The sequence below is a fragment of the Sinocyclocheilus grahami genome, unplaced genomic scaffold (assembly GCF_001515645.1).
Source record: "Sinocyclocheilus grahami isolate Dianchi unplaced genomic scaffold, SAMN03320097.WGS_v1.1 scaffold1984.1, whole genome shotgun sequence".
Taxonomy (NCBI): Eukaryota; Metazoa; Chordata; class Actinopteri; order Cypriniformes; family Cyprinidae; genus Sinocyclocheilus; species Sinocyclocheilus grahami.
The window spans coordinates 5848-17839 of NW_015507163.1; the positions used below are offsets into that span (position 1 = coordinate 5848).

The following is an 11992-nucleotide window of genomic DNA, read 5'->3' on the forward strand; positions in this document are numbered from 1 at the left end:
TCAGAGGCCTGCTGCTTCCTTCATTGTGAAGTAGAGTTGCAGTGCCTCCTCCAATTATCTGGCCACTGTAACTGATTGTGTGCCATTGCAAATTCTAGATATTCCTGGATGTTTTAGTCACCACATAACTGCATTGTCAGCCTTGACTCAGGAAAAGCACTTAACTCCTCTTCTTCAACTGCAAAGCCACAGTCTCTTGATCCATACCTGCAAGAACATACATTTCTATGTACAGTAAATGTATTCAGCAGACACATTTATACAATGTAATTTTTTTGTAGTAGTGTATATTAAACATGCTTATAATTAAATCTGTTATAAAATGTACAGATTTTTTATTTGCTCACCTGTGTGGTAGACGATACAGTTCATTTGGTACACCCCCAGGGCACATTGCAAGTGGCCTGATCCTGTGTTTATTCCAAAGCTCTACACAATCATCCAAGTCCGCCTGCAGAATACTTTGGAAGCAGAACTGAAGAAGGCATTGGTGTTCGTTACTGCCATTGAAGTGTCCTTCATTCCTCAGGTCCCCAAAGAGTTCTATCCAAAACTGAGCCCTTGAATACAAAAGTCCAGATACATCAATAACAGAATGAAATAAATTGATTTGAATCATTTTGCATGTTATTGCTACAGATATATTAATTTGAAATATATATTACTTTGTACTAGTTGCACTAGTGTAACTAAAGCATCACTTTACTGACATTTCATCAGTGCTAAATAATCTGAAATAAACACGAACCTTGCTTTTCTGAAGCTGGACCACCAAGATTCGATGCGTTGATTGCTCGTTGATGTACCATACATGTGTGACTTCTTGATGACAGATAGTTTGGTCCCATGGAGTGATACGTGCGTCGAACAAATCTAGTCACCGGTAGCCGAACAACTGTCCTGGTCCACGCAGCTCTGCTCTTATTGCATTTCTTGCATCAATGGTGAATAGTTTTTTCTTCTAAACATAGCTGCGTCCTTCAGGTGTGTTTTTAGAGAGCGCAGGCTCATCTTTATGCCATGATATGTAAACAGCATGTCCACAATCACGACATACGAATGTCCTTCTTCAAAGTAGTGTCGAATTAATTCAGTTTTCTCCATTGTCAATTAAAAAGTTTCACTATTGCAAAAACTGCATTTAGCCATGTACGCAAATCAAAGTTGGTCACAATTACTTCCTGCACACCTTGATTGACAGATGTCTCGTGAAACTATCCCTACCTTTTCCGGTTTGACTGAATTGTCCTAGTGTTTTCTGTCTTGTTATAATGTTTTCGGAATTGTTATGTTGTTTTATAGATTTGCGTTTGTAATTTGTTATTTTGTTTTCAGAATTGTGATTTGTTTAGCACTTCTCGACCACCGTAGTTTTGCCCTCGCAAATGTAAGTATTCAAAGTGAAAGCGAAACTGTTGCTTATCATCGCTTGAGTTTTTCAATCAGAAATTCTTCCTCGAACAGCAGCAGAATGGCCTTTCAGGTCCGCGTCAAGATTAATAAAAATACTACTGAAACATTATCAGTGGCATCATCAAGAAAAGAATTTGAGAAGTTCACCATTAGAGATCTGAAGAGAAGAGCATTATGTTTCTTTCCTGAAGAAAACGGTAGGTTGAGAGTTTCTTATAGCCTTCATATTTCATGAATTTGAAATATAAAATGTAAACTTTATTTAATTAGTCTGTGTATGTTTGGGTTTACTTTTCTTGTCAGATCCAGAAATACTGAGAGTGATTTTTGGTCATACTCAGCTTGAAGACAGTCAAACATTTGAATCATGCTGCATTAAACATCAGTCTCTCCTGATAATCGTGCTCAAGATGCTTGGTGGAGGAGGTATAACTCTATCACACTGTTTTCCTTTCTTTAATATCCATAATAAGGTATTATAGGTAGCCTATCATTTATTGATCTTGAACACTAGCACTTTGACTGATGCATTTTAAATTGACAATGTGATAGTTTCGATGACAGGCACATTTCTGTCTCTAACAAATATTTTCTGATTCTATTTCATGTAAAATGTAACTTGTGTGTGTGTGTGTGTGTGTGTATTGCCTGCTCTCCATTTAAGTCGAAAAATTTGATATTTACAGAATAGTTTATAAATTAATATTTTTCTAAAAGTGCCTATTAACTTAATACTTAGGTTAAATAGATATTTGTCTGCAGTAAAGACACTTAATCATCAAATACTGCAAGTTCACCTCAATGGACAGCATTTGTGGCTTAGTTTACCACAAAACATTATTTTGACTCATCTCTTCTTTAAAAATAAATAAATAAATAGTGAGTTATAGTGAGGAACTGTGGTGAAAATAATATTTCCCAGTGAATACTCTGATCAATGACATGATTGATCTGTTATTCCACACATCATACATTTTAGTTAAAAGTTGAGAGAGTGAGACACTTGTCTTCTTCAGGATTTAACGTCTCTTCTTTGTATCATATATGCTATATCTGCTGGAGTATAATCACTTTTAGCATAATAAACTCAAAATTGTTGATGCAGGTCTTTCTTTGTGTTTGGCTACAACATGGTCCTGACATTGATAACTCCTGACACTAATGGTTTTGTCTTTAGTTGAATGCCAAAGGGATTTTACTCTTTATTATTCAGACATGTACACAAAGTAAATCGATTTTAAATATACAAGCCATCCAATGCTTTTGACAATAACGTGTCATTTTGTGAAACTCCTGATATATATTCACAAAATGACACTTTATTCATATACATATATATATATATATATATATATATATATATATACTGATGTGTGAGACTCACTGCATTCAATTGAAATAACAGTTTCATATATCACATACAGTGTGAAGAATCAGTGGAGAAACATCCTCATATCATACACAGAAAATATTAAGTATTAACTACAACACAACTGACATACAAAATTAAAACCCACCCAAAGTACTTTAGCCTTCAAAGAAAGTTTACATTTACAGTAAAGCATTTTGCAGACACTTGTATCCAGCACAACTTACACATGAGGGTTGAGGAATAAATGAGAGTGTTGTTGTTGAGAGTTTGGTGTTTTCTTTCATAATGTGGCTGAGTGATTGCCTGTTATTGCAAATACCATAAATATCCCTTAATTTCACCACAGACACCTTTCACAACCATTTATTTGAATGTTGAACATTTCATTTTCACCTCTTTTTTTTTTTTAGCTTTTTATAGAAAGGAGGTTGTTTTTGTTTGGTTCATTATTTTGGCTTTTGCCCAACCCTGAACCCAATTTGCTTTCTTTTGTTTTGTGGCGATGGCAGTGTTGAAAATAAAAGAAAAGAAAAGAAAAGAAAAGAAAAAGCCCCTGCCCCTTTAATTGCTGACACTAAAGTGCCCTTTCGGTCCGGACCAGGTGCCAGCTGACAGATGTAATGACGTTCAGTAATTACATACAATAAAGCTGCATGTTTTTAGATATAAAAATAATTGCTATTTTTTAGACATATTTACGTAAACACATGCAAAAAGTAGAGTGTTTATGTCTGTCCTGAATGTCTTGATCCAAACACATCTAGTAAGGGAATTCGCAGGAATGATTCCATGGAAAGAATACCTCCCAAAATGTAGATGCAGATATTAGACTCGTTAGCATTCGCACTGCACAGCCTCGTGTGTCCATCTTCACTGCCGGCTGTCTGTCCTCCATGTTTTCATGCCGGCTGTCTGTTCACGAGTCGACTAGCAGATGAACACTAGTGTGAGAGACAAACGCATCTGCTAACTGCTTATATACTGATCTTATTCTGGTTTTCTGAAGTGTATGGAAGACTGGTAATAAATAGGTCAGAAGTGTTTGTGAACTGAGGAGACCATAAAACATTAATTAAGGAGATCTTGATTTCCTCCTAGTCAGGTCATATTAATTCAGGTTTAGTTTGTTTCTCTTATATTAATATGGCACAGATTCCCCACTTTGACTCTCACACATTTAGTCTGTAGTTTTCTGCTCATGTTCTACTTTTCTTCTGGGCCAGTTCACTAATTTTCTCACATAAATGTTTTACTCATGTCTGGCTTTTCCAGCAGCACAGTTCTGATATTTGTAGAGTCTGTAAAATGCTTAGCAACCTTTAGACCCAGTTCAGAGTATATCCTGTATACTGTACACTCTCAAAAAAAAGGTACAAAAGCTGTCACTGGGGCGGTACCTTTTCAAAAGGCACACCTTTGTACCTAAAGTGTACATATTAGTACCTAAAAGGTGCAAAAGTGTACCTTTTTGAAAAGGTACCGCCCCAGTGACAGCTTGTGTACCTTTTTTTCCGAGAGTGTTTATAATGTACATATTATGTCATTCTTCTCTTCATTGCTATACAGCTGCAAACCAAATCATCAAGTATAATAACACACACAATTTAAATAACCATTGTATTGTGTTTAAGACTAAATTAAAAGCACAAAGTCAGAATAACACTATTCTTAGTTAAATGGTGAAATGAGAATTTATATATCACAAAATCATATGATAATCTTGGCATTTGTTGTTTGAATAGATAGGAAAATAAATAATTTAGTTTACAATGAGAATTAAATTGAACAAACATGTATGTAAACATATATAAGGTTATTGTACTTAAAGTGAACAAAACCCTAAATGTTTCCCCTGCAGGAGTCAGAAATCAGTAATCCTGATCAAGATTTTTCCAGCATCAAGGTATTATATGTTCATGAATATGTTATAGAGATCTGTGTTCATGTTTGTAGATCTCAGTGTATACGTAACTGTAGTTTAAAGTCTACTCCTGGATTAAACCTTAAACTGAGACATTTAAGAGTGTCATTTAGCCTCATAATGTGGAGTTTCTGTGTTTTTGTTTGATCAGCCCAAGCCGTCCATGATCAGCAAACAGAGTCAGTCCTCAGGTAACCAATAACAACATGTTCATGTGATTTTTATATGAATTAGAGATTGAGGTTTTGTCACATTGTCATTCAGCCACTTTATCAAAACACAAATACATTTGTCTCATTGCTGTTCCAGTCATTTATTCAAACTCTTGCAGCATAGAAGTGTCTTTCTAGTAGAATTTTGAGTGTTTTATGTTCCCTAATTTCTAGTCCTTAATACAAACCAGGATAATATGTTCAGCGTTTAACAACTTATTCTGCTCTGTACCTCATATAAAACTATAATACCATCAGATAGGACATTTTTACAGTAAATACATTATGATTGCATACTTTTCTGTTTATGTTTTTTTTCTTTATACTGAACACATTTGCAAGAAATTGTTAGGTTTAGGTAGGAGTGGGATTTCTTTGCTATATTGCTATAAAAATGTAATTTTTCCTGCACATTTCTGTCTTTTACGTTTTTTTATATATTTATATTCTCTATAAAATTGTTACATTTATGTTTAGGGGTAGGGTTAAAGGATCTAAAAGTCATTTATCGATAACATGAGAAGTACAAATACAAATACACATATACAAATATCTTGATTATATAAATTATTTATAAAGTTTATTTTTTTAGCTGTATATACATAATTGAATGTTTCGATGCATTCAAGTTGTATGTTTCAGCATTAGCCAGAATGTGCAAAAATATGCGTTTTGTACCTGTAAATGTTATGCATTAATACATACATATAAACAATGAGACCAGGCTGGATTACTATAAATGTTAATGATGTAAACAAAAGAAAAGCAGGTTTAGTGAAATTTGTCTCTGTGTAGCAATCCTATTCAAAGATTCAAATAGGATATTCAAAGATGTTTTATGTTCAGAAGGCTGCTTCACAGAGCGAGCTCTTGTTAGTGTTGCCATATCTGCTTATTATAAACAATGCTTATTAAACTGTTAGCAATGCTTGTTCAGATTGGTTCTGTGAATCTGTACACACGGTATACAATTTCTGTAAATGTGGTTGTCACTACCTGCATTTCTCAGGAGTTAATTTAGTTGTTGAATGCAGTTGTCGCTCCTATAGATTACTGAACTGTGTGTGAACAGAACAGGAATAAGCACTCAAACGTGAACTAACAACCACATTTGGCTGCAGTGTTTACATGGCCTATAGGGATGGGAAAACGTTCTTGTGAATAATTGAATCTCAGTGTATCTCAATCTTTCACAAAACAGACTTAATTTTTGCATTGATTTTATAATGTGAATGTTTTTTTCCCTGTACTTTTTATACATTTTTAATGAATAATAAAAAAAAAAATGAAGCAATCTGTCGACATCTTGTCATGGGTTCCTTGACACTGAGAACCTACACAACAAGTATGATGTGATCATATTTACTTCATGTTCATGCTGTTACAAATAGCATTATTGGATACTTTATGAGACATGAGCACTGTCAGGAATAACCAGAAGATGGAGCTGTTACTCAATACATTTTTTAAAAAAAAGTACAGATGATCACGTGATTTCAGATAAAGCAGAGAAAACAGAAACATGTTGTTGACTCATGTTAAGGCACACAACTTATTTATAGGCTATTAAAGTGTTACACACACACACATATATATATATATATATATATATAAATAATGAAATAAAATGTATATATTAATTTTATACCACCAGACGCAGGCATTTATGGACTATAGGCCTAATTCACAATAACCTGTCGGTTATTACCTGCTAACTTCATTCACGGATCCCATACAACTCATTTAATTTACTAACAAACTATTGCCTGTCACAAATGCAATAGTTGTGTTTCACAAGGTCTCCTGTTCTTATTTTTCTCATGAAACACTGCCACATGTGGATCAGTCATGTGATTTCAGGTAAGCCTGCTTGAAAACAACAAAACGAAAGTATGTTTTCAGTAAGTCACAGTCACGGAGGTGTGTGAAAGACAACTAAAGTTGTTTAAGAGAGTTTCTTTCACAAAATGTCAAGTGGTGAGAAACGATATTTTCAGTCGGACATTTTGCGTGGCATTAACATTGTTAAAAAGCCCGGAAATATCGGTAAGTAGGCTACTGGTTTATTTTTAAGGAAATGGGGCCTACATCTTTCACTTTACCACGACAGAGATAAATAAATTATTGAACATAGTTGTGCAAAAAGGTTAAATGCAAGTTTGTACATTTTCTATGACTTGCTATAAGCTGTATTTCACTAAACCTGCCTCACATTCTAATGCCTGACGCAACACACACTCTCCATTAATACCAATATTCTGTTTACTGGTAGATATTTGTACCCAAGTATATAGAAAAACTTCTGTATGAGCTTTTTTTATTTTATTTTTAAATAATACCATTTTTTTATGTAAGGATGCATGCGTGGACTTCCTTTTTCTCATATATTACTCAACATTTCTGAATCTTTCGCATTATACTATTCTGTTCAAAGTGAACACAAATCTGTCAAGAAAGCCTTTCCATATGTAGTTCTGTGATTTAACTGTAAAAAAAGGAACCTAACTGAATGATTTGTCTTTAGACTGTTTTTTTTATTTTTCGTCCCCTTTCATGTTTTGTGTTTTTCTGTGACTGTAGCCTACTGTTTGTATGTACAGATGTTAAACCTAAAAATAATACAACAATAAATACAATATACGAAAAATGAGCAACTGTGCCAGTGGTGATTTGAATGGAAAAACCAACTTTCTGTGGTGTTTAATACGTGTCATTTCCCCATCAGATCCATGTGATGATGATCCAGATGTTTTAAGAGCTGAATTATCCTGTGGTCACATCACTGGACCAGATACACTTACAGACTACTGCAGAGTACAGCTGGATCAGGTAAGTGTAGACAGGGCTTCATCCCAAGCAGATTTCTTTAACTTTAAGGCCATTGTACTCTGTATCGTGTGCATGATTGGACTAAAGTCAAACCTGCTGTGTGATGACTGTTGAAATATCTTGACATTGCTCAAAATGATTAATTGCAGGGTAAAGCTGAGCTGAGATGCCCTTTGTGTCAAGAACAGTGGTCTTACACTGAAGTGCGTAAACTAGCCAAACTCACACCTGAAGAACAGCAATGCTTTGAAGAAACTCTTGCCAACAATGCAACCAGAAAGATAATAGACATTAAGAATGTAAGTATGGTCTCTAAAGCTTTTAATTTTTGAAACTCTCAGAAATTCTCTACATGGTTCAGTTATTGTTCATGTGCTCTTTCTGTCTCACAGTGTCCTGGTTGTGACTGGTTGATTGAGAGATCAAACCCGTCTAATCTCAGCGTGCAGTGCACCGTTTGCTCTGCAAAGAATAAAAAAACCTTTGAGTTCTGCTGGCAGTGTTTGAGAGAATGGAAAGGCCAGCGTCCTCGATCTGATCGATGTGACAATGAAGGCTGCAGCAACAGAGATCTGGATCTGCTGAGAGATTGTGCAACTATTATTTTACAAGATGCTGCAAATATTGTATGTCCATCTGTTCGTGCTTGTCCAACATGTGGTTTGCTGATTACCCACAACACAAAGAAATGTAAAAATATTGTATGTACTCGTTGTAATAAGGGGTTTTGTTTTGTCTGTCTGAAGCTCACACCTGACTGTCTGAAGACTAGTAGCTGGTTTATTCCCTGTTCAGATGGTGTGGCTCCAAGACAGACTTCAATTCCAGTTTGGAGAGATAACCAATAAATCACAGATCTGTTTTGAAGTTAAGGGGATGATTTATTTTGTCATTGGATAAAAGTCATCTTGGTTAATAGAAAGTAAAACTGTTTTGATTGTCAGTATGATATGTGGATGCAGTAAAAGAATTGTTGGGATAAAAAAAAAAAAACTAAGAAGCTTCAAAATGAAAAGCTGCGTGTGTTTGTCTCTACTCTGGACTCTGCAGGTTGTCAGTGGTGTACGGGATGCCCCCACGAGTCATATTAAGTGATATTAATAATAATAATAATTTTATATGCTTATCTACCTCTGTGTATTTATTCCACTTTCATTTGCACATAATTGTACATCTGTAAATAGCATATCTGTTTATTTATTTTTTACTGTATTGTATTTAATTTTATTGCCTATGTTTTATTATTGTGTTACATTCCTTGTTTTTGCCCTTATCCCTATGTATGTTTGTACATTCTTCTGCACTGGAAGCTCCTGTCACCAAGACAAATTCCTTGTGTGTAAATGTGATATTAAAGCTCATTCTGATTCAGATGGTAATCCTCTTGACATATTTAACCTGTTTCAGTATATGAGACTCTATATTCTGGTTTTAATTTACGTTTTCTTAAAAAAAAGACTATTTTGTAACATGGAAGTAAGATATTTTCTGTGTATGTGCAAGACTTCAGGGGCCTGTTCGTCGTACGTCGCTAACTCAGTTAGCTGGATTTGATTGTTGATGATTTGGCGTGATCCAGGATTGTTAGGTTCTTTGATGCTCCTCCCGGAGTTACTGTCATAGCAACAGGTCCATTAGCTCAAACCTGCTCAGGAGCAGCTTAATTAATGTGAACAGCATTAGATTGCATCTTTGTAAGCAGAACTGATACTTAAAATCTGTCCCAGTTACTGATACTCTATTACAAGAGTACCCTACTAATCTGGGGACAAGCATTTAAAATAATAATCATTAAAAAAATTTATTGAAAAATAATATAACAATGTTGTGTAGTCTATAATACTATAGACACAGCCAGTTTTACTAATTTAAATATTTATTCATGATAAAATAATTACTTTATAATTGTATTGGAGACTTATCTGAGCCGTGCATTAATTTGAGTGCTGACAGATATTATGAGAGGGGCTTGCAGGAGATGCAGATAACATGATCTTGACCCTTAAGCAACTTTAATTAATGCTGTCATGTTACAAATCTGCTTCAGAGATAAAATTAAATGAATTACTAATTACAACATTTAAATAAAAAGGTAAATCCTGTACAAATACTAGAAATCATGAATATAAATAATTGGGAATTATGTAAAAAGAAAAAAACAGTGCACATTTAATTTATGTATTATTATATTTATGAAGTTTTGTTCACTTGCCTGTTTCCAGAAATTTGTCAAGTTTTTTCATCAGGTGTCTTTTTTAATTATATGACGTCATTACCTTGCTGTCTTGCCGCCAGCCAATCGCTGCATTGCTGATCGTGGTTTCGAGTATCGATACATCTGCCCTTTACGGGGAACACGAGAACGCGCACTAATCTTACACAACTTAGTCCAGATATTTTTATCAAATTCGCAAAAAAAGAGGTCAGTTATCACGATTATAAGATCTGGAATATTTCAAATCATCTCAGATGTATTAAGTGAGGTACAAAGAACGGGCCCCAGATTTGTTAGCTGTGGTAAATAACTAGAAGAAGAACAAAGTGCATTAAACAGTACAACTACATGTGGATTTTTAAACATGCTGCACATTCATACAGATGTGTTGTAAATGTCATTTTGAAGTGAAGTGACGTGTGGCCCAAGTATGGTGACACACACCGGAGAGCAGTTGTGGGTTCGGTTCTTGCTCAAGGGTCTCACCTCAGTCGTGGTATTGAGGGAGGAAGAGAGCGCTGGTCATTCACTCCCGCAACCTACAATTCCTGCTGGACCTGAGACTCGAACCCATGACATTCTGGTTACAAGTCCAACTCTCTATCCATTAGGCCACGACTGCCCCCAGCCAGTTTTTTTTAATTTGATTGTTGCAAAAGCTGGTATCACTGAGGTTGCATAAGCAGCAGAAAATAAAATTGTCTAGGATGCCAAGGAAATGTGTAGACGTGTCTGTATGTGTTTAAAAGCGAGATTATTTGTGATAATTATATCATGCCTTCTCCACATTTGTGAATAAAACACAGAAACAGTTGCTCACTTCATTCAGCAAAACAATGCCCAGTCATTTATATTTTTGACATTTACAGTAAACATGCAAATGTCTGTATAGTATATAATATTATATCCACTTGTCATTAAGGGTGTTCACACTTTTGTTCGGTTCTTTTGGTGAGAACCAAAAATACATTTAGTCCTGGTTCAATTAAATGTTCATACTGTCATTTTTTTAAAGAATGAACCTAAATATACAAAATAATAATAAAAAAACAGCTTTCATCATGTACAGTATATTTTGCAACAGAACCTTCTAAACATCCAAATCTATGCTGTGTGCTGGGCTGAACACGTTTGTTTTATGGGTCATTCTACAGAAGTGGTCAATACTGAAACACAATAAAAAATAAATATTACAAAAATAAATATTACAATGCACATTGACTCAACATAAAATAAAGAAATAGTTTACCCCAAAATGAAAATGTGCTGTTAATTTACTGACCCTCAGACGATCCAAGATGTAGGTGAGTTGTATTCTCCAGTCGAATATTAAAGAAGATTTTTAGCTGAAACCGTGGTCCTTGGTGATTCATATAATGCAAGTCAACGGTTACCAGCACTATGAGAGTCAAACACATACAAGTAAAACTAAATTAGTACCCGTGGTTCCTGACGCTAGCCTACATTGAGGTCTTATGAAGCAAAACTGAGCATTATTTACAACATTATTACCTGTAATACACAGCCTCAGCAAACAGTCCTGAGTCTGGAGAACAAGCATTCTGTCACATATAATGATGTTTGCTCGGTAGCAAACTCACACATGAGCTGACGCTGTATGTTGTCTGCATAGTGGGAGGACGCGTTTGTTGTGTTGTTCATCAAAATGGCACTTACTTGTGCTTATCCTGATGCTGCAACCTATATAAAAGAGCAAGATTACATTCATGTGCGTGATCTCAATCGGGTTTGATATACCTCATTACACAACAAGATGCTCACACTCCAGACTGTCATGAACACACGTTGGGTGCTTGTTGCATTTTTGCATTTTGTTGCAAATTCATGTACAGACAACAACATTGTCACACAAATTCGCAAAAATGACTACAAGCGCTGTATTCTTCATCCAGGCCAGTAAATGGTGATGTGACTTTGTAAATGTGCAGAGCTTTAAAAAACGAACCAATGGCTCGGCAGCGGAGCTGCACGAGCCTATGGTGACGAAGCCCCCCAGAATGGGGGGGGCA

General features: G+C 35.2%; 1 protein-coding gene and 1 pseudogene across 1 annotated transcript; one reads left to right on the forward strand and one right to left on the reverse strand.

The window, feature by feature from the left end:
- Window positions 1-1104, reverse strand: LOC107573611 (uncharacterized; annotated as a pseudogene).
- A 6460-nt stretch (window positions 1105-7564) lies between these two features.
- LOC107573612 (probable E3 ubiquitin-protein ligase RNF217) lies at window positions 7565-8596 on the forward strand. Its single transcript, XM_016260041.1, has 3 exons — window positions 7565-7747; window positions 7897-8046; window positions 8140-8596. The coding sequence occupies exons 1-3, from the start codon at window positions 7565-7567 to the stop codon at window positions 8593-8595; spliced, it is 789 nt and encodes a 262-aa protein (XP_016115527.1). The 3' UTR covers window position 8596.
- The last annotated feature ends 3396 nt before the right edge of the window (window positions 8597-11992 follow it).

Bases quoted from the DNA above. Each gene is read 5' to 3' on its own strand.
- LOC107573612 (XM_016260041.1), top strand. From the start codon at position 7,565: ATGAGCAACTGTGCCAGTGGTGATTTGAATGGAAAAACCAACTTTCTG. The intron at 7,748-7,896 runs GTAAGTGTAGAC...GATTAATTGCAG, and splicing joins GCAGAGTACAGCTGGATCAG to GGTAAAGCTGAGCTGAGATG. The intron at 8,047-8,139 runs GTAAGTATGGTC...TCTGTCTCACAG, and splicing joins AGATAATAGACATTAAGAAT to TGTCCTGGTTGTGACTGGTT.